Source organism: Numida meleagris, chromosome 1 (genome assembly GCF_002078875.1).
Source record: "Numida meleagris isolate 19003 breed g44 Domestic line chromosome 1, NumMel1.0, whole genome shotgun sequence".
NCBI classification, from domain to species: Eukaryota; Metazoa; Chordata; class Aves; order Galliformes; family Numididae; genus Numida; species Numida meleagris.
This window is the reverse complement of record NC_034409.1, coordinates 163,664,605-163,685,673: the sequence shown is the minus strand read 5'-3', so window position 1 is coordinate 163,685,673 and position 21,069 is coordinate 163,664,605. Positions and strand designations below refer to the sequence as shown.

At 45.7% G+C, this 21,069-nt stretch overlaps 2 protein-coding genes across 14 annotated transcripts in view; one reads left to right on the top strand and one right to left on the bottom strand.

Annotated features, from left to right (window-relative positions):
• The window catches only part of NAA16 (N(alpha)-acetyltransferase 16, NatA auxiliary subunit), a 65,750-nt gene extending 63,313 nt beyond the window's left edge, over positions 1-2,437 (bottom strand). For 2 of the 3 annotated variants that reach the window (XM_021374762.1, XM_021374769.1), the window contains exon 1: positions 981-2,425. In XM_021374762.1, coding sequence (XP_021230437.1) covers positions 981-1,034 — 54 coding nt within the window. In that variant the 5' untranslated portion in view covers positions 1,035-2,425. Of the gene's footprint in view, positions 1-980 lie in introns of all 3 variants that reach the window. The other variant, XM_021374798.1, reaches the window with a different exon arrangement.
• Positions 710-20,980, top strand: MTRF1 (mitochondrial translation release factor 1). Of its 11 annotated transcripts, none has more exons than XR_002432402.1 (12): positions 4,780-6,235; positions 8,345-8,803; positions 12,198-12,289; positions 13,147-13,228; positions 13,474-13,581; positions 13,673-13,845; positions 15,296-15,413; positions 16,545-16,681; positions 17,960-18,058; positions 18,964-19,116; positions 19,316-19,417; positions 19,571-20,980. XR_002432402.1 is itself a non-coding variant. In XM_021374920.1 (11 exons), exons 2-10 carry the CDS (start codon positions 8,368-8,370, stop codon positions 19,084-19,086), a joined length of 1,368 nt encoding a protein of 455 aa, XP_021230595.1. In that variant the 5' UTR covers positions 4,780-6,235; positions 8,345-8,367; the 3' UTR covers positions 19,087-19,116; positions 19,316-20,980. The 11 variants fall into 11 exon arrangements, 9 of the variants coding, with proteins under 9 accessions (XP_021230621.1, XP_021230644.1, XP_021230612.1 ...); XR_002432401.1 differs by having other exon boundaries at positions 19,313-19,417; XM_021374920.1 differs by having other exon boundaries at positions 19,316-20,980.

Here is a 21,069-nt window from a genome sequence, read left to right as displayed (position 1 = left end):
GCATACCATAAGCATGCAGTAAGCAACAAATCACCGTTAAGCACCATTAAGTCTTTTAAAAAAAAAAAATTCTACAAACTACCAAGAGTTTTCTTGCTGAAATGCACCAGTCACAGAGCGCGGAGGCTTACACACTCTGTTTGCTTTGAGATCAGCTTCCTAAGGCTGAAACGCACAAAATCGGTGAAGTTAACCCACCGAGCTCTGTTAGAACAGAAGAAACTCGTGCCTGCCAGCGGGTCAGCGCTGCGCAGAGCTCTGCCTGCGGGAAGGCCAAGAGTGGCACCAAGAGCCTTCACTTGGCCGAGGCCGCAGCTCCCTCACTGTCACACTGAGGGGCTGCTGAGGAGCGGGCTTTTCCCAAGGAGAGGGCCGATCTTCCACAAGAGTGGAGAAAACAAAGCGATTCAGGAGGAAGCTACAGTTGGACGAGTTGTTTCTTTAAAGCCGCCTCAAACCCCGTGCGCCACGAAGTCTCAAAGAGACGCGGGCAGTGATTCAACCCGGGGCCCGGCCGCCCGGCACACGGCAGTCCACGGCATTTCGGAGTCGGGATGCCTGACCCCGCCGGACACCCCCGGCCACGTCTCCTAGCGAAGCGTGCCGGGGCGGCATCGACCTGGGGCTGACAGCTCCCCGCCTCCGCCGCCCCCCGCGCCGGGGCCGCTGCCGCCCGCTTGCGGCGGGAGGAGCGGGGAGGGACGGAGCGGCGGAGGAGCGGCGGCCGGAGCGCGGCGCGGAGTTACCGCTGCGGGCGGAGAGCCGCAAAGCCGGGCAGTAGCGGCGGGTCCCTCCCTGCCTCGCGCCTTCCCTCCCCTCCCGGCCGCCGCTCGGCCCGCTCGGCGGCCGCAGACAAAGGGAGGAAGCGGGGACGAGCCGGGACGGGGAGGCGGCGGTGGCAGCCCCGCGACCGCCGCATCCTTCCCCGCTCCGCAGGAACCGGCCGCGCGCGGCGGGAGGAAGGCGCGCCGGGGGCTCACCAGGATCCGCTTGAAGAGGTTGCTCTCCTTGGGCGGCAGCGGCACGGACGGCATGATGCGGGCGGGCGAGCGGCCGCGGGGCAGCGCGGCTCGAGGCTGGCGGGGCGGCTGTCGCTGCGAGGAAGGGAAGGAGGCGGGGGAAAGAAAAAGGCGATCCCCAACTCGGCGGGGCGACGGCTGCGGCTCCGGGCGAGCGGCGGCGGCGACTCTTCAACTCATTGGCCTGCACCGCCCGCCCCGCCGGCTCCCCTCGGGCGCAGCGCGCGAGCGCGGCCCCTCTGCGCAGCTGCCGGGGAGGCCTCGCCGCCCGACTGACGCTGCAAAATGGCGGCCGGGGTCCCCCGCCGCGCATGCGCACCGCCGCCTGCCGCGGGGTCGGGGGGTGGGAGGCGCTGGGCCGCTTCGTTCCCGCCCTTCTCTCCCCGCGGTGTGAGGGTTTGGATGCGTCGCGCGTTTGCTTTTCTGGCTTCTTTTTGAGGGGAGGGCTTGTTTGCCCCTTGGTCGCTTCCCCGAGGGGAGTGTCCTGAGGCGAGGGGCTCTCGAAACTGTCCCGAGAGGGGGAGGAGGAGGACGAGGACGGGGAGGAAGGGGACTGCCGCCCTCAGAAGGTGTAAAAATAACTCCGGCTCGCCGAAGCCCTGAGTCATGGCTATTTCAAAGCTGGGGGCTGTCGAAATTGGATGCTTTTTTCCTTTCAGCGCTTGGCCTCGCCCGGCCGTGCTGAGATAAAGCAGAAAATCTCTTTGTCTCCTCACAGCCTCCCCGGCTCCTCAGGGCCCTAATAACGCAGTTCCCTAGTAATGCGGTTTGAGTGGCCGCTATGTGGAGAATCAGCTTACACCTAGAGCGGGGAGCACGTTGTCCCCAGGCTGGGCAATACTGCTGGAAAGCGACCGTGGAGCTGGGCTCTGGGTGAGCTGCCAGCCTGGCTTTTGAGGTGTCATCTTTCACATTACTTCTTTGTTCAGTTGCTTATACAAAGCTTCTCAGCACTGTCTTGTGTGCTTAGAGCAGTAAGTGTTTTGTCATGGCTTGGCTCCTCCAATGAGGGAGGTATAAGGTCTTTTGAACATAATTTTTCCTTGTTATACCCAGAAATAGTTCTTAAAAGGATCTCTACAAAGCTAAAGAACAAACCAGCAGTGATGAAACCCCATAGCTTGGGGTGCTTCCTTGGAAGGGAAACTAGTTAAGCTGTCAGAGTTGCAATCAATTAAAAAGATCATGCTGGGAGAGGGGGAGGGAGGGGGAGAGAATTAGGCAGCTTCAGTTAGAGTCCCTGTGTAATTACTTTTTAAAATATATTAGTTGGATCTTAAAAGAATATTATTCCTGTAACAATATGGTTATCGCGTACTTACTTTTATAAGGGCAGGTAGTGACAGGACAAGGGGAAATGGCTTTAAACTGGAAGAGGGTGGACATAGACTAGATATTAGGGAGAAATTCTTTACTATGAGGGTGATGAGGCACTGGAACAGGTTGCCCAGAGAGGTTGTGAATACCTTCTCCCTGGAGACATTCAAGGCCAGGCTGGATGGGGCTTTGGTCTAGAGGGAGGTGTCCCCCCCTGTAGCAGGAGGTTGGAACTAGATGATCTTAAAGGTCCCTTCCAACTCAAACCATTCTATGATTCTATGATTTCTACTGCTCTGGTGATGAGCTCAATAGACGTGCATAGCAAAGCAAGCGTGTGGAGATAACAATTAGGAACACTGTACACTTGACAAGCTGTATTTGGTTACACAAAGCAGGTAGTGGCGTGGCTGTGACAGCATATCTCAAGCAGCATGTCCTTTGACTTCTCACAAGCCTTTCTGAAGCCCATGGACATTATGGCTGCCATCCTTTCGTGTTGGAGAGAACAAGAGTGGACAAGGTTTTGGAAGAGAGTAAACTGGAAGACTAAGCCTAACTCAGGGTCTCAGTGTCTGATTTTTTTTTCAGAGCAGGCATACTGTTGACAAGGACAGCTCTACTGCATCATTTTCAAGGTCTGCACTACAGCATCAAATTAGCACCGATTGTAACTTGTTGGAGCCATGGCTTCATGAACTCAAATTTTCTGTCCTTGCAGAAGGCGTTAGGCCTTTGACTGGGTTCTGGGGTAAACAGATGCACCTCCAGGACGGTCAGGTAAATACTGTGCTCGGTGGACCTTTGGTCTGAGGCAGTAAGGCTGTCCTTAATAGCCAAGTGTCAGTTTCCTGCTTGTCCAAATACTGGAATGAATGCCGACTGAAAACAGGCAAACTGCAAATGAGAGGCAGGCATTTGATTTGCATTTCAACATGTGTCTGTATTACAAATCCGTGCTGAAAGCAGCAAGAAAAGGAGAGCAAGCTGGCAGTAAAGAAACAATTTTAGACTAGCTGAGAGAGACTAAACATAGAAATGAGCTTTGGCGGGGGCAGAGGGCTGGTTGAAAGTGAGGTTTGGGAGTACAGTCAAGAAAACTTCTTGTCATTTAATCCCACTGTGCTCAGCCAAACAAAGCGCTTTCTACAGGCTTTGATAATAAACAGGGCTGTATTCAAGGCGCGTGTGATTCTGTCACCAGTTTTCCCTACAAACAGAAAGAATTCAGAAGTCTGTCAGCAGATTATTTGGGTCAAAAGGGGGGAGCGACATCCAAGCACAAGTCTTGTGAGGAGCGGTTGAGGGAACTAAGATTGTTCAGTCTGGAGAGGAGGCTCAGGGGAGACCTGATCGCTCTCTATAACTACCTGAAAGGAGGTTGAGGTGAGGCGGGGGTCTGCCTCTTCTCCTGTGTAACCAGGGATAGGACTAGAGGGAATGACCCTAAGTTGCACCAGGGGAGGCTTGGGTTGGATATTAGGGAAAATTTCTTCTCTGTAAGAATGGTCAGGTACTGGAATCAGCAGCCCAGGGAGGTGGTTGAGTCATTGTCCCTGGAGGTGTTCAAGAAACGCTTATATGTTGTACTATGGGGCATGGTTAAGTGGGGAAATACTGGTGGTAGGTGGACGGTTGGACTGGATGATCTCAGAGGTCTTTTCCAACCTTGGTGTTTGTGTGATTCTATCCACATGAGGTAAACATTACAGGGAGCTTGTGATTTTGCTGCATCTTTCCCTGCTCCGTGGCTTGTCAGCCATCAGTCAGTGTCTGCAGAAGCTGTGACACAATACTGGCAGCTTGCTCAACCCACTTAGGGCCTCTGAACAAAAAAGGGCCTCTGCCTTTGAGCCAAGCACGTTGTAAGGCCTTGAGCTTGTTTTGTTCATTGAGATATTCCTTTGTCTACTTTTTTTTTTTTTTTTTAACAATTCAGAGAATCATAGAGTGGCTTGGGTTGGAAAGGACCTCAGAGATCATCTAGTTCCAATACCTCTGCCATGGGCAGGGCTTCCCCTCACCAGCACAGGTTGCCCAGGGCCCCATCCAAACTGGCCTTGAACACCTACAGGAATGGGGCATCCTCAGCCTTTCTGGGCAGCCTGTTCCAGCAGCTCACCACCCTCTCAGTGAAAGATTTCTCCCTGACATCTAATCTGAATCTCCCCTCTTTTAGTTTAAAACAATCCCCCCCTTGTCCTTTCACTATCAGACCGTGTGAAAAGTCGGTCCCCCTCCTGCTTATAAGCTCCCCTCAAGTACTGGAAGGCCTCAGTGAGGTCTCCCTGGAGCCTTCTCTTCTCCAAGCTATAAACAAGCCTGGCTCCCTCAGCCTGTTTTCATAGGAGAGGTGCTCCAGCCCTCTGATCATCTTCATGGCCCTCTTCTGGACCCACTCCAACAGTTCCTCATCCTTCTTGTGCTGGGGGCCCCAGACCTGAATGCAGTACTCCAGATGGGGCCTCATGAAGGCAGAATAGATGTGGACAATCACCTCCCTCACCCTGCTGTCCATCCTTCTTTTGAAATCAAGTTGGCAGCTTAGAGTTCCCAGATTTAAATTTAAAAGCGCATCCCAAGTGCCATGGGCCATTCCCTGAAGCCCGGGGACCTGCTGCTGTCACTCCCCCGCTCTGCCTGGTGGCTGAGGGCAGCAGCACCCTGCCCTGAGCACCAACCGTAAGCCATGAGCCTCACCAGCTCCATAGGCCAAAGCAAACCATAAGGGAGGTGGAAGCACAGACAGCAATAGGATTTCCCATCCTTTATCCTCGATTCTCATATTCCATTTTAAAAATCATACTGGAAATAGAAGGAAAGAGTGTTTCCTATTCACCATTAGTATGAGACATGAGGAATAGGTCCCCTGAGTCCAGCCCATGTCCAGTCTGCTGGCTGCTGGGGAGCGCTGCGAAGCTGTTAGCCTGTATTCTCACACTTAAGTTAAAGAACTGGCCAGCAAGGGTAGTGAAAACCGAATCACAATTGCTTTTAATCAGAGGGTTTAATGTAATAGCCATTTCTGGCTGCAGTAGGAGCTGATGTGACTTTTCTTGGCCTACCCTCTTCTTTTTCAATCTGTTTTGTAATTTTGAGTGCATGGCCTGCCTGCCATTTTCATGTTCTTAGTAGCTTCTTGGTTGATTGCCCGTAGATTACCTTTTCAAGATTTTTCAGTGTTAGATTGGAGGCTCCTGGGAGATTGCGGGGTGCTGTTTGCTGCAGCCTCTTTGTAAATCTGATGGGCTCCGGGATGGCTCCTAGTTTCTGAGGCTGCCTTTTAGTCTGTTCCCTTTGCCTCCTGTCCCAGGGGGCTGAGCAGAGCCAGGAGCAGCCCTGAGAGCGAAACAAGAGGCTGCTTGTCATTCGTGTGCTGGTGAAGTTTGGTACAAATCTTCCCATCATCTCGTTTTCAGCCTTTTTGGTGTATTTACCTCACCAAAGCTTGTTGATGTTTTATGTGCCAAATACAGTGTTTTATATAGCCTACATATAGACTATAGGGCTATTCCCACTCGTTCTGCTTGTCATTTTAGCCAAAGCATTTGCTAAACTCAGTGTGTGTAAGTATGCAGCTGTGAAGAAAATGTTGATAATGCGGTTCTAGATTTACTTGTAAGGCCTTTTTTTTAAAAAAAAAAAAAAACAACTATTTTGGAGCTAGTATTTCATCATTTGCTTGTAAAGCTGTTAAAGCCATGCTTGCAAACCTGTGACCGCTGCTCCCTCACGCTGGCGGAGAGCCGTGTGCCCGAGGGACGGCCGAGGCTGCAGCACGCCGGGAGCCGCGTTTGTGAGGAGGCATGCTGGGAGTGCGAGTCTTTCCCCTTTACTTCCCGTCTGCAATGGCCTCTTGATGTAAGGCAGGGCCCGTCCGGCGCTTCCATTCGGGGAGGGTGAGTTTGTGGGCTCTGTGCGCGGCGCGGAGCCCGCTCGCTGCCCACGCTGCGTTGCAGGGGCTGAGCCGAGGGAACCGCCGGCTGCTGCCTGCCGGCCTCCGGCTCCCAGGGGTGCCCTCCGTGTCTCCCAGTAAGCCCCGCGCTGGGGAGGGCTGCACGGGGCTCTGTGCCTGTTTTTTGCAGGAGGGCTGCTTGGTGTAGCTGCGGTGGGAGGCAGAGGGCTATGAAAAGGTGGCCCGGGGTCCTTGAGGCCTTGGAGGCACCTCTCTGATGCTGCATTACTGAAACTCCTCCCTTACGCGTGTGTATTCTTATGCGTCTCTACGGAATCCGTTTCACTGAGTTAATAGTGTCTTTGAAGATTAGAAGTTATTTTTAAAAGCTTTTAAAACAGTTAGAGCATTGGTAGCTGTCCCTTAACCAGAAATGAGCTGATCTTTTTATTCTTTCAATGAGACGATTGCAGTTGTCGTTTTTACGGACTGGTTTTGATTTGTGATGTGTTTTTGCTGCACGCTGGGTAATTTAGTCACGTTAAAAAAGTCACTAACAACTAGTATGAGAAGCAGCTAATAGGCAGTCTGCCGTGCATAGCTCTGTAAAGGTTTTATGGGGGCTTATTTCTGCACAAATGCTGGGTGACAGCATCTCTCTAAGGAGGAGATAACTTTGTTTTGACAAAATAATAAAATCTATTTCGAAATCTCTTTCTTTCTCGAGGATTGGAGTCATGCAGTTGCTTAGGTCTCTAGGCATTTGAAAATGAGTATTTTCCTTCTGAAAGCTGCTCAGGCAGAACCATACAATGGATTCGTTCTGTTTGCACATGTTGTTTTCTAACTAAAGCAGTATTTCTGTTAACGATAATTACCACATGACTGGATGACGACTGGCCGTGCTGACTTGCAGTAAGCAGAGGCAACACCACTGACACGAGCAAAATTAAATCTTTGGGAGTTAAGTCCAACATGTCTCCCTGAGGAGCTAAGTCCAGCAGTGCAGATGATGAGTCTGACTTGTGTCTTCTGACTTATTGCTGGTGAAGGAGGTGTCGTCCCTCTACTACAGCCGTGTTTAGTCACTGGAACAATCCATAAAGATTATTGTTGGCTTTCTGTAAATCAGCTGTGAGTTTGGTAGTGCCTGCCAGCCCTGGGGGACCTGGGGAAGGTGCAGAAGCAGAATAGAGCCCCTTCCCTCCCTCTCTAGCTCCTCCAGTTTGTGTAGGCAGTAAAATAGACATCTGGGCAAGCAAGATGCAGTACCTCTGTTTTTACTGTATGTTGCTGTTCCTCTGCTAGAGGGCACATTGATGGAAGTAAGTAGGGTGATGTACAATGAGCAAAGCAACAGTGACACTAAGGGTAGCCTGCGTCCTGCGAAAGCGTGCGTCAAGTATCACAGAAAAAGAAAGGAACTGGATTTCAGAGTACCAGCTTTGTGCTCACACTTTTAATGGAAAATATTGATGTCCATTACCTACAAGTATATCATGGGAAGGAAGTAAAGCACTGCTCCCATATCTGACATAATACTTACATAGATGAGTAATTCTATGCAAGTATGTTGTAGTCCCATTGTCTAAACTTTTGCAAAGTCACCCTGATGTTACCGATGTCCACCTGCCAAAGTTGTATCCTATTATGGTAGTGGTTATAATATTCCACGTACTTCTAAACATTTCATACCTACTTTGTATAGAACTTGGTATCTCCACTGTAGATGTGTTTTCTCATAGCAACGCTTTTGTTTTGCCAGTGAGGCAGGAAATGGTTTGATTATTCATGTGAGAAGTATGGCAAATGAAGCTGTTGTCTGTAAAGCAGCACCTAGAGTGGATCTTCCACAGCATAAACACTGAGGAGGTGAGGGACAAGATTTTTCCAACCCCAAGCTGATACACTGGTGCACAATGGTGCTGGTAAGAGTTTCTAATTTAAACTAGGACTGAAACAAATAGATCTGTCCATAACGGTTGGATTTGTGTTGGTAGTCAAGAACAGAATTTGGGCTTGATATAGGTTGGATTTAAAAAAATTTTTTTTTACAAAATGCTTTTCTCTAGATAGTAAAAGTGGTCCATGTATCGTCTACTTCTAATTTCAGGTGGTGGAAGAATAAGAAACAATATGAAACCTCCACGAAGTGTCTGGCTTTTCAAGAACCTGCTTTCCGGTTGCTACTGTTATGGTCTGCTTCGCAATTGCCCTCTTCCTTCTGTTGCAAAGAGGATAAGTTGTGTGATGAGACTGCACAGCTGTGGATTTTGGAGGCCGGAATCTTTGTTGGACACGGCTAGATTCACTCTGTCATTTCATGGTCAGCTTAGGAAGAAGCATCAGGACTCTCGAGCACTGTGGAAGCACGAGGCCGTGCAGAAGTATCTGGAAACTCTAAGCAAGGAATACCAGCAGGTTAATAGTCTGCTGAATGCTGATTCAAAAAATGAATTTGAGCAAAGAACCCTGAGGAGAAGACGTGCCGATCTATCCCCAGTTGCGACTGCATTTCAAGAAATCAAAGAGGCTGAAAGTGAGCTCCAGGAACTAGAAACTATGTGCAGAGGTGAGAAGAGCACATCTACTTATTCATTTTGAAAGAGTGGCTTTGCTTGTGATAAATCTCATTGCTCAGCCTTTATGGAGAGCTTTTAAATAAGTTAAGCCAGCTCTGGAACGCTCTCTGGTCTTCTCTGTTCCTGGGAGCTTGCATGCTTTTAAGGCTTTCTAGATGCAGACATTTCCTTCTATTTTTATGTCATCTCTCTTAATACGGGTCTTAATGCAGCCAACTTGGGAAGGTAGGGACAGTTTGGACTCTGAGGGCTATGCATCTAGCAGAAATAGTTTGGAAATATTTGGTTTAAGTTCTTTTTTGGTAGAATCAAGAGCAGTATGAACTGAAGGAAAAACATCAGCAAGTCAAGCGTATTTGATAGACGTAGACTAGAGCCATGCCACTTAAAATGGGATTCCAACTCTGCAGTTTGATGCTTATTAAGCAAGCTATGTGAACTTTCACAATTAGGCCCTGAATTGACAGCTTCCAAGATAAGTGGCAACATTTAACACGTCTTGGAGGATGTTTGAGAAATCCTACAAGGAATAAAAATTGGTGGTTATCCAAGAAGCTTTTCAATACTGTGTTGCAGTAAAAGTTGGGGTACAAAAAAGAAAAAGAAAAGTTGATCCCATTTTTGATACTATTCAGGAAATAGAAAGTATTGGGGCAGTAAAAGAACTTGTGGTGCAACATTTTGAAAAGAAATACTAACACACTGTTAGAAGTATGAGGCACTGTATACAGTAGGAAGGAAAAATGTGGGGCATTCTGCTGCACCAGAGCAGACACTAAGATAAGAAGGAGAAACAGTGACCTGGAGAAAATGAGGCTTACACTAAAGCAATAGAGGAAGGGAAAAGCAAAGAAAGGGAGAAATGGATAGGTAGCAGTTTGAGAGGAGGAGGATTGAAGTTCCTGGTAATTCTGAGAGAAAGAACCAAAGGATGTTGACAAATCAGTAAAAGCCGTATTGAAATAAAGCTTGTAGAAACATAGCGGCTAACATTTTCTGCCTGCTTAAGAAAGATAGAAAATACCTGTATTCTTTAGTTTTTGAAATAAGTGGGTATGTTTGTGCTTTAGAAAATGGTGGTTATAGAGAACGCTTTAATCTTACCCCGTTCACTTTTGTCAGTGGATCAAGAGGAAGAGGAGTGAAGATGAGAAGGGACAAAAACAACAGGTTTAGAAAGTATGAAAAAGATGGAAAACTCATATTTCAACTTGGACTATTTTTGCATCAAATAGTTGTAGTGAAGAGTTTTGGTTAATTCCAGAAGTTGTCATATGGATGAATGGAGTGAGTTAGAACTGAAAGAAAGGAAAAATAAAATAACAGCCAAGAAGCGAATTAAGTGGATCCTCATTATACTCTATTTACTCTTGTGTCACGTGGCTGAGTTCAAACGCAGATATCCCCTTCATTTGACTGTTCTTTGGTTTCTTTTTAGCTCCCTAAGTGATCCTCTTCTCCGTAATACACAAATTCATTTAAATTCCTGTAGGATTGTAATTTTTCAACACTCGGTGAAGCAGGAAAATACCACTTCCCAGTGATCACTGGTGATGTGAATCACGAGGCAGACTAAGTGAATTTCTAAAGGTCAGGGAGGAGGTAGGAATGGGACACCAGTCACTTGGACCTCAAGCTTGTCACCAGCAGCCCACCCTTCCAGCTCTGCTGACAATACTTTGCTACTTTTTATTCCACTGATCCGTAAGGATGCTTTTCAGACCACCTAGAAGCCTTCTGTTCAGTGCTATCTTTTGGCTGGAGCTGTGACATACTGGGAGGGATATTTATATAGCTCTTGCCTGAAGTGCAGAGGATGCCAGGCTCACGTGTTGATCTGCTGTATTTCATTTAAAGAAAAACAAAACCAGCCAAACAAAACAGAACGTAAATTGGAAACCAGAATATGAAGGAGCTGCCGTGATCCTTGTCCGGTATGCAAAGCTGGTTCAACATCTCAGCCCGCTCACTTCTTGAGGCTTGCTGCTGGGGAGGAGAAAATGAAGGGGTGCTCCCTGTTCTGGCATTTTTCTTTTTGACTCCAACAGTCTTTTAACAGTCTGCTTAGTGCATGAGCTCACGCTAAGTGATCAGCATATTCCATTATTCTAAACTGGAATCTCTATAGCAGAAAAGATTTGGAGCTTCCGTTGGCTTTGCTTGAGAATGTTTTCCAGTTTTAAAGTGTAGGAGAGCACAGTTGAATCACAGAATTGTAGGACTGTTTAGGTTGAAGGAGACTTCTGGAAGTGGTTTCAACCGATGTCCTGCTCAAAGCAAGACTGGTTAGAGCAGCCTGACCAGGATCTTGTCCAGTTGAATCTTGAATAGATCCAAAAACAGAGATCCAGCAACCTCCTTGGGCCCATTTCAGTGTCTGACAACACTTAGGGTCAAAACAGTTTTCCTAATACCTAAGCAGAATTTCCCGTACTCCAGCTTCTGTCTTGTTTTATGCACATATACTTTGAAAAGAGTTTGTCTTGAACTTTTCAGTACCTTGCTGTGAGTTAGCTGTACACAGCAATAAAACTTCCCCCCAGTCTGCTCTTCTTAAGGCTGAGCAAATCCAATTTTCTTGACCTCTCCTCATATTTTCTTTATTTCAACTATCTTTGTGGCTCCTAGCTATACACACTCCAGTATTTCTGTGCTTTTTCCGTACTGGGAAGCTCAAAACTGGACTCAATACTCACCTAGGCTGAGCAGATGGGAAGGGAATCTCTTCAAGTAAAGCAAAGAGTTGAAGTGAGGTTGTCTGCGTCATGATGGCTGAAGCCATAATTCTCGCATCTCATTGATCGCTTGATTAACAGGAGACAGAAGGTTAGAAACCTCATTACCGTCATCGTACTTACATTTTTAATGCTCATCTTAATGAGCTGGCTGCAAATTGCTGCACGGATAGCTGTCCCTAGGCTAGTCTAGAAACAGAAATTCTTGTTGCATGGGAAGTGGTAGTAATGAAAACCGAGGCGCTCTTTTCTCCAGGCATGTTTTTTGTCATGTTTTGTTAAATCTCTTGGTGGGTTTACCTCTGCACTGTCAGTCTCTGTCACGTAACTGTCAGTATGCTATAACTGGCAGTGAGTTACTGTCAGGTGGGACTGACATCTGTATGATGCAGACTTGGAGTCATAGCCTAGGGGTTGAGAGGTAATATATCTGTGGCTCCTTCCAGCAGCTCTGGGAAATACAATCATTTAGTTAGCAATACCCATCCTGGCTTGAACTGCTCTTCTTTGATATTTCACGCTGGCAAAGTGGAACTGCGTGCACTGCAAGCTTTAAAATGCTGTAAAGTGTGTCTTTTGACAGCTGTATTACAATCTGCTCTAAGCTAAGTAAGATTGGCTGACATCTATTCCTATTGTTGGAATTTAGAGCTAGACAGCAGAGATGAGAAGCAACTTCTAGAGCTTGCCTTAGAAGAGAAGGAAACCCTTGATAAAAAAATCAGCGCGCTGTGCAGAAAGGTGAGCCTGAGGTAAAAATACGCAGCTTCATAAATAAATGTCAGAAAAATGTTCCTTTGTGATCTTGCCAATAGACTCTGACACTTGCATTTAATGAAACAGAAGGCCAGCTTCTCTGTTTTCCCTGAAAAGACATGGCAACATTAATTTCTACTAAGCTTCTTACTGACAAATGCATCTTAGAAGCTGATTATTTTAGGCATTTCTGCTTGCTTGCTTGTCCGTCTGGAGATGCTGAAGGGGATATGAAGCTCTGTGCCTGTGCCATTGAGACCTTGCGTGACATCCAAGTAACTGCTTGTGGCAGCAGAGCATGCATTCTTGAAAAGGTTTCTGATTGGAACTTTCAGTATTTCATTTTCTCTTTAGCTGGCAGCTTCCCCACAAGTGGGAACATTAATTATAAGCAGAGAAGCTGAAAAGGTTCGGTAGAAAGCTGTGTGTTTGGGCTCATTTCTATGTTGAGATTGAGCAAATGGAAAACAGAACTTTCTGAAACGTAAGGTCCGTGCTTGTGTACAAAGTGGCTGGGCTATAGCTGGTAACTTTGTGTCAAAGGTAGTGAGGGCTGGAGTGGGTGACCTGGCACCTGACGCAGTGGGATCGAATTTTCAGCTAGCTTTCCTGTGGATGCACCAGCGGATCCCATTTCCACACCAACTGCACTGAGCTGCAGCAGCCTTTGCACTTGGACAGTTTTTAGTCCTACTTATTAATTTGCCAATAGAAATCTGTGGTTGCGCGTGCTCAAGCCGCGGCGTTTGTGAAGGCTGGCTGTAAACTTCGTTCAAAGGAGATACAGTCATGAAAGAGATAGTGACATTCTTTTTTCTTTTCTCCTCCTTTTCTTTTTTCAGCTTTTCCAGCTTCTAGTGCCAAAGGAGAAGTATGATAAAAGTCACGTTATATTAGAAGTGACAGCTGGCAGAACAACTGGAGGTCAGCAAAATCTCCACAGTAAAGATTACTCCAAACCTTCATCCAACTTTTTTATGGCTGTTACGGGTTATTCTTAATGCATTTTTACACTTCGGTGGCACAAAGTCATACTTTCTTAGTCTGTATTATTTATTATCAGCATTCATCTGTTTTATGAGCACGATTACAGTTGCGGTTAAATCTAAAAACTCGTGGCTGCCGTTTTGTGAACTGCTATTTATGTTGTAGCGCCTTTATATTTATAGGTGACATCTGCCAACAGTTCACTAAAGAAATGTTTGAGATGTACCAGAACTATGCAGACTATAAATGCTGGACCTTTGACATTCTGAACTACGTGCCGGCTGAGATAGGTACAATAGTTCTTCAGACATTCCATCAAGACGGCTAAATTTAAAGCTGTGTTTCTGCGCTGTATTTTCCACGCATTGTTTGTCTCTATAGGTGGGTTGCATCACGCAGCTGCTCATATTTCAGGAGATGATGTCTACAGGCATCTGAAATATGAAGGAGGGACTCATCGAGTCCAGCGAATCCCTGAGACCGGACTGTCATCGAGAATGCAGCGCATTCATACGGGGACAATGTCTGTTATTGTGCTCCCTCAGCCAGAGGAGGTAACTGTCTGTTAATCAGAGCAACAAGGGAAGTGTATCGCTGGCATTGGAGTAGGTGTTATTTAAAACCATGGTACTGTTAGGGGATTTTATTGAAACCCAAGTGCTCTGAGCAAGTCCCAGCAAATAAACCACACGCTCTGTGGTTCTGGAAGGCAGCAGGCCTTGGCTCTGTACCTTGCCTTTTTAAATGGGTCATCAGAAGCAACTTCACAAATGTTTGCTACTGCCTGAAAAGGCGAGTAGATCAGTGGTCGTTTCAACGAGTGTCCCACCCCAAGTGCCTGCAAAACTGGAGCAAGCCAGTTTTAAATTAAGTCATATATTAAGATGGGAAATATATCCAAGAAAATATTCAGTGTTGCCTAGGAAGGTGACTCAGCAAGTCCTTTACTACTTTTTTGTTCATTTAAATTATTGGTGTTAAATCAAAGACAGTATGCTTTGCATTTGAATGAGTGTGTTGGTTGGTCTTTCTGAGATTTCTCTGATAGCGCCAGTTCTCACTTAAACTAGCAGTTTACACAAACAATAACCAAAACCAGGTCTTGTAGGCTTTCCCTGCAAATTCTCCTGCTTCCTCGTAGTGCTTTCCTTGCAACATTGGTCAGATCTGAATGTTCCGTTCCTATCCACTGAGCTCAAACTTGGTCCAGGTCATCATGGACTCCTATCCTTAGCTGGACCTGGATACACCTAATGTTTCCCCAGGTAGATGTTTTTAACCACTATTGCAGAAATTACTGAGGCATGACTCATTGAACAAGATTCTTGTGCTGTTAGCTGCTGATTTTAGTTTGCTTCCCATACAGATGTACCTTGTTTTCTGAGAGATCTGGAGCAAGATCCGTCTTTGTGGTCCAGAGGAGGGCCACAAAGATGAACACAGGGCTAGAACACCTCGCTTATGAGGGCAGGCTGAGAGAGCTGGGGCTCTTCAGCCTGGAGAAGAGAAAGCTCCAAGGAGACCTTCTAGTGGCCTTCCAGTACCTGAAGAAGACATACAGGAAAGATGGGGAGGGACTTTTTATAAGGGTGTGTAATGACAGGAAGAGGGGAAATGGCTTTAAACTGGAAGAGGGTAGATTTAGACTAGATATTAGGAAGAAATTCTTTACTGTGAGGATGGTGAGACTCTGGAACAGGTTGCCCAGAGAGGTTGTGGATGCCCCCTCCCTGGAAGCATTCGAGGCCAGGCTGGATGGGGCTTTGAGCAACCTGGTCTAGTGGGAGGTGTCCGTGCCTACAGCAGGGGGTTGGAACTAGATGATCTTAAAGGTCCCTTCCAACCCAAACCATTCTATGATTCTATGATAATAATTATAGCTGTTACTTAGGTACAGTTGTAAATGAGTAGCTTTTTAAGAAGTGATTCCTTTTATTCTATCACTGAAAAGGCATTCAAAATATTTTAAGAAGAGCAGAAAATAGTGATTTTCTTCGATTCTAGGTTGATGTTAAAGTGGATCCCAAAGATCTGCGTATAGATACATTCCGGGCCAAAGGAGCAGGAGGGCAACACGTCAACAAAACGGATAGTGCTGTGAGAATTGTACATCTTCCCACAGGTGAGTCTGGCTGCGGTTGGTACTTCTAACCACTTGAAATCTGTATCCTGGAATGAAAGCTTGTGATTCTGTACATCTGCTGGGTTGTGCCATATTCCAAGAAGGCGGTAGCCCCTTTTTGTTCTGTCATCTCCTTGCAAGGCAGTGTGTGAGAAAAGGAACGTAACTAGTGGCACAATGACACGTGCTGCTATTATGCCACTTTCCTCTTCTGAGGGGCTGCTTAGTGAATACACTGTCTTTGAAGGATCAAAGAACAAATGGAGGGTGATGGGGATGGGGTGGAAGGTGTAAATAATTTGTGCTGACTGATTCAGGAGTAATGGCCATTGGCAGCTAAGGTGCACTTTGCCTAGCTGCAGCAGGCAGAAAAAGAGGAGCTTGAAGATTTTCATTTAGTACAAGGTAATGCTATCCTACCTTAAGTAGGAAAGAAAACATGTGCTGATGGGAAGTTAATGTAGGTACTGAACCACTCTGTCTTTCTTTGGATTTACTTGTACTGAAGTTCAGTGGGCCTCTATTTGTCCAACCTGAAAAAAGCTGTGTTGGCCTTTTTATTTTGGAAATCAAACAGGAAATAAAAACAAATATTATTTTTCTTGTGAAGGCCTTTTTGTTTTATTTTGTTACTTATAATTCAGTTTAAGACTCTCCAGTATGGCTTTGATGCTCTTCTCTGCTAGAATAAGGAACTTTCCAGTTTCCAAGAACTCGTGTAGATGAAGACGTTCAAAACCTACATTAGATTATTTTAAACATGCTCTTGTAGCCTCTGCAAATTCACTTATTTAGCATGTGACAGCTACCTGGAGTAAACCTGCTCTTTGGAGGCAACATCCAGAGAATGAGAAATCCAATGAGAACTGTTTGCCTTATGAAATTTCACAGTACCCCCAGCTTTTCTGTAGTACCGAACAAAGCTCCCGGTGCAACTGTGAGGAGTTTAAAAACATACTAATGGTTCTGAGCACTGTGTTAAAATGACTTTTTATCCTGCAGCTGAAAGGCCCTAAAAACCAGCACTCCTAGAAGGTGTCATTTGCCTAATGAGTTCGAATTAATTTAGCTTGTTTGTTCTGTGTTTGAATGGGCTTTTTGCTCTGTTCTCTCTGACACTGTGCTGTGAAGGAGTGGTAGTTGAGTGCCAGCAGGAGCGATCGCAGCAGATGAACAAGGAAATAGCTCTGCAGACGCTGAGGGCTAAGCTGTACCAGCAGATCATTGAAAAACAACTGAGTCGAGAGCAGAGCGCCAGGAAACTGCAGGTGAGAAAACATGATTGATGAACTTGGGAAGGGTGCTTTGTTGTAGGTGCGTTCCTCTCAGTGTCTGTGTCTAACAAGGTGTGCTTACAAAGGAGAATCCTGGGTACCATGATGCTAACTCCGCTTTGAAACTGTACATCGGTTGTTTGCTTATCCCAGTTCATCCCTAGCTAGCAGAATTTTCAGGTAATGAAAGAGCCATAGACTGTAGATGGAAAGAAGAGAACCACAAGACTGTAGCTGAAATTACCCAGCAGGCAGTACTCAGCACCCAACGCTGTGTTACACAATCAGAGCAGCAGCCAAAATTAGGATCAGAAGTTCTTGGGGTTGTATTCTAGGCTGTTTCTAAAACGCGGTGTTTGACAAGGTGGTGTAGCTTTTGGGAGAGACAAGCATAGAACGAAGCCTGCCATTTCACAGCTCTGTCCCAGCGTGTTTGCTGGGGGTTAGGTAACCTCTGAAGGGAGAAACTTCCAAAGGAGAGTTGCCTCCAGTTATGCTGCAGACTGTACTTTTCTCTTAAGTGTGCTCACGTTCTTTTCCCATTCCTTGAGTATTTTGCTGTTTGCAGTGCAAACTTCAATAGCAATCAACAAGAATAAAAATACGTCGCAATAACAGAATTCTTCAGTGTTCCACCGCTTCCAGCTTAGCTATTTAATTGCTCACTTCAGATTGTGTGTTATTGTTCCTGCAGATTATTAACTCGGTTGTTGTAATCGGTGAGCCATTTATCTTCTGTTAATAATTTTAGCTCGAGAGTTCTCAAGGACTTCAGATTTACGTTCATGTTAATGCTATAGAAAATCAGGCTAAAGTAAATTACCTTTTATAGTATTCAGAATATATAAAATCCCTTCTTTTGAAATACAAATGTGAGTGCAGGCGGGAGTTAAAAGAAAAAAGCAGCTCGTGCAAGTAGACACTCATTTCTCTAAGTAGTTTTCGGCATGTAATTCTCCATTTTAATAAGGCGTTTAACCGTACAACAAAGCTACACTTGGAGTTCAGCTTGGAAACTTTTCAAACTGATTGCACTACTCCAGAGTGCCACCAGAGGACTCCTCTGTGTCCGCTCGATTTCCTCTGCGTTCCTTTCTGAGGGCCAGATGTTAGCGGAACTGCTTTGCCACCCTTCTGTGAAGCAGACATGGCTTGTGCTGCTTCTGTTATGGATGGTCCCCACTCGCTGCCTTTTGTGGGAATGCCTTCTGCCTTCCATGGTGTTTGAGACTGACGTGATTCTCGTTCTGTTTCTTTGGTGCTTCGCTACAGTTGGGAACAAGAGCCCAGTCAGAGAGAATTCGTACTTACAACTTCACCCAGGACAGAGTCACTGACCACAGGATCTCGTATGATGCACGCAATATCAAGGTAATGGTTGCTTATGGTGGCTTTAAGACTTGGACACTTATCTGTGCCACGTAAAGCAAAATGTAACCTTGTGAAAATAATTTAAAATATTTGGGGAAATCACATGGCTGTTTACACCCTAGTAGGACACGATTGATTCAAGAAGCTTACCCTTCTCTGCCTTTCTTTGGGAAATAATGAGCTGACCTGGGTCTCTGTGTATTTTCCTCCAGCTGTACAAATGAAAGATGCTCAATACGTAGCCCTCCTTAGTGGGCTCTGAGAGTCCCTCTGCCAACTGAGCAAGTGGAATCTGAGGTTCTTGAGGCTTACTACAGCCAAAAGAAAAGCCTGACACGATGGACTTCTTTTAGTTAGGTCAATCTTTTGGCTTAATCCTCCTTTCACCACTAAAGCGAATAAAGGAAAAAAAGAAAAAGAAAAAAAGATCTGAGTTTGCCTTGCAAGCCACAGTTAAAAACAACTGAAACTTAATACTTCAGTGTTAAGATTACCTGATGGTTTACTGCTGAATGAATTCCTATAGATGTTTTGAAAATTAATTAGTTTTTTTAAGAGGCATTTAAATAAAGACCTAATAATACATTTTTGTCTAATAGATTTATGGACAATGCCTTGAACTTTAGGATGACCCTTCACCATTCTGTCTTAGGCATCCACTTTACTGTAACTCCTGTTGTGTAAGGAGCAAGATTTGAAATTGCATCCGCAGAGGTCCTGGGTTACTTCAGAGAATATAGGGCATGCTGCATAAGGAATGGTTCATATTTAATGGGCTGGGGAGTAGGTATAGAGATATTGTAATGGGGGAGAACGGTAAGAACTCCTCTTCTGAGCAGTCACCACTGCAGAACAGTACTGGGGTATGCTCTGTAATGCTTTGGTCTGTTGCTATTTTCTCATAGGAAATTCTGAGTGGGAAAGAAGAACTGGACAAGCTAATAAACAGACTGCTGGAGTTTGCAGAGATGGAGGCTGTCACGGAATATCTAGAAAACCTGCAGTCTGTAGGAGGAGGAGGCTGCTGAAGACCTCGTGTGGAGCTAAAGCAGAACTGGGTTTGTAGCAAAATAAAATGGACACATTTATTGGATGACAGATGGATTAAAATCTATGCCTCTGTTTTTCAATGTGTGCTATTACTCTTCTCATGTTTTGGCACAAATGAACTTCATGGGTTGAATTTACTACATCTTCCCTAGCAGAAAAGAGCAAGCATTGATTACTGAGTGCGTGCACCTTCTGTCTTGACAGCAGGGCTTTTTGAAGCCAGTTCTTCTCGTCCGTATTGTAGCTGGACAGATACAGAATCACGGTGATGGAGAAGAAATACTACATACTGCACATCTGGCTCTGGAGGTGGGAAATGTTCCTGTCCAGGTGAAAGAACCTAAGCTCCCCTTACGTAGCTTAGAATCTGACCGTATCATTTTTATCCACCGATCAACTGAGCTTCCTAAATGGAGTCCTTTCAAAAATCACTCCGTATTATGATGCTTTATTTTGTTACAGGGCATATGCAAAGTCAAAGCTGCTTTGACCAGGGGCACCTGTGCCCATCAGTGCTCTGGCAGGCAGTCTTGGGTCAGCTGAAGGTGGGTGTGGACCACGTGCTGTGCTGGCTGATTCTTTGTTATAGAATGAAATGAAGATGACAACATTTTGGAAGGAGTTTGGCAATGCTAACGGGCAGCTTCCTGCTTCTTGACAGAAAGTGAGTTCACACTGTAGGTGTATTTTAGTAAATAAGGTGTGTCTGGAATTCAGCTTCTGCCTTGATGTCTTTGGGAATGTGTGCCTGGCTCTGAGGGCAAACCAGGCATCTATAGAGTGCTCAGCTTTAGCAGGACCTGCATTCATGTTTTCCCCTAAGCACGTGTTGTGCAGTGTGCTCACACGCACTGGTGCGTGGGCAGGCAGCAGGCAGAAGCAGAGATACTCACTTCTTTAACATCACCCAAAATTACACAAGTGCAGTGCTGACCCAGGCTGACTGTTGGAGCAATGTGTCCCCTTTTATCCTGCTCCTCCCTAAGTGTGCTTTTCAATGGCTCTGTGCTGTCTTTTGGATGTGAAGAGTCCATCCATTGTTATGACTTAAACTGTGCATGAGGTGCTAGTTTTGCTATTGTTTTATTCTTTTTCAAGGTAAGACTCCTAAGGCAAGGACTTAATTTTTATGCCTTTTTTTTGTTTAGGATGCTAGCATAGTATAAATAAATTACTCCTTGGGAGATAGATAAACCCCATTCACACAAATAAGCTGGAGAACTGATTTCTTTTTATTTTACTTCTTGAGGTAAAAGAACTTGGCATTTTTAATGTAGGTTCCATTTGGACACCTATAGAACTTCCTTATATTTAATGTAGTGGTTGTCAAAATATCAAGGAGAAAGAAGTTTTCAAATGAAAAAGATAGTACCTACCTAACCCCTGGAATTCTATCTCAGCTCTCATTTTCCAAGACCTAGCTGCAATGTGGGCACCTAGGTTGTTTCACACGACAGAAGATGATGGATCAGAACTCGCATACAGAGTGTGTCTGCTGCCAGGGTTGGGATACCCAATGGGTCAGCCAGAAATGCTTCTCGTGAAGAGAGGCTGTCCTTATGGGCTGTGGCTTGGTAAAACCTCTACTTCATCACTCAGATCCTCCCTCTTCCTGGTACCTGTGCTGTCTATCTAGGGTTTTCTTCTCAGTGTTAGTATGACGATGCTTCCTTTTGTAGCTGGGAGTTGTCTCTAAGTCAGCTGAAAGGCAGGGCTATTCAAATGTGATGCTGTCTACACAGATACTGTAGTTGTGTGTAGTGTGTACTTACAATGCTCTGCTGAATTATATGTACATTTTATCTTTATATATACCATTCATCGCAATTGTTGAATACACAAAACGTGATAAACTATAACGAAATCACAGAACAGCTTGGATTCAAAGGGACCTCAAAGCCCAGTCAGCTCCAACCCCGTGCTGTGGGCAGTGCCACCCACTGGATCTGGCTGCCCAGGGC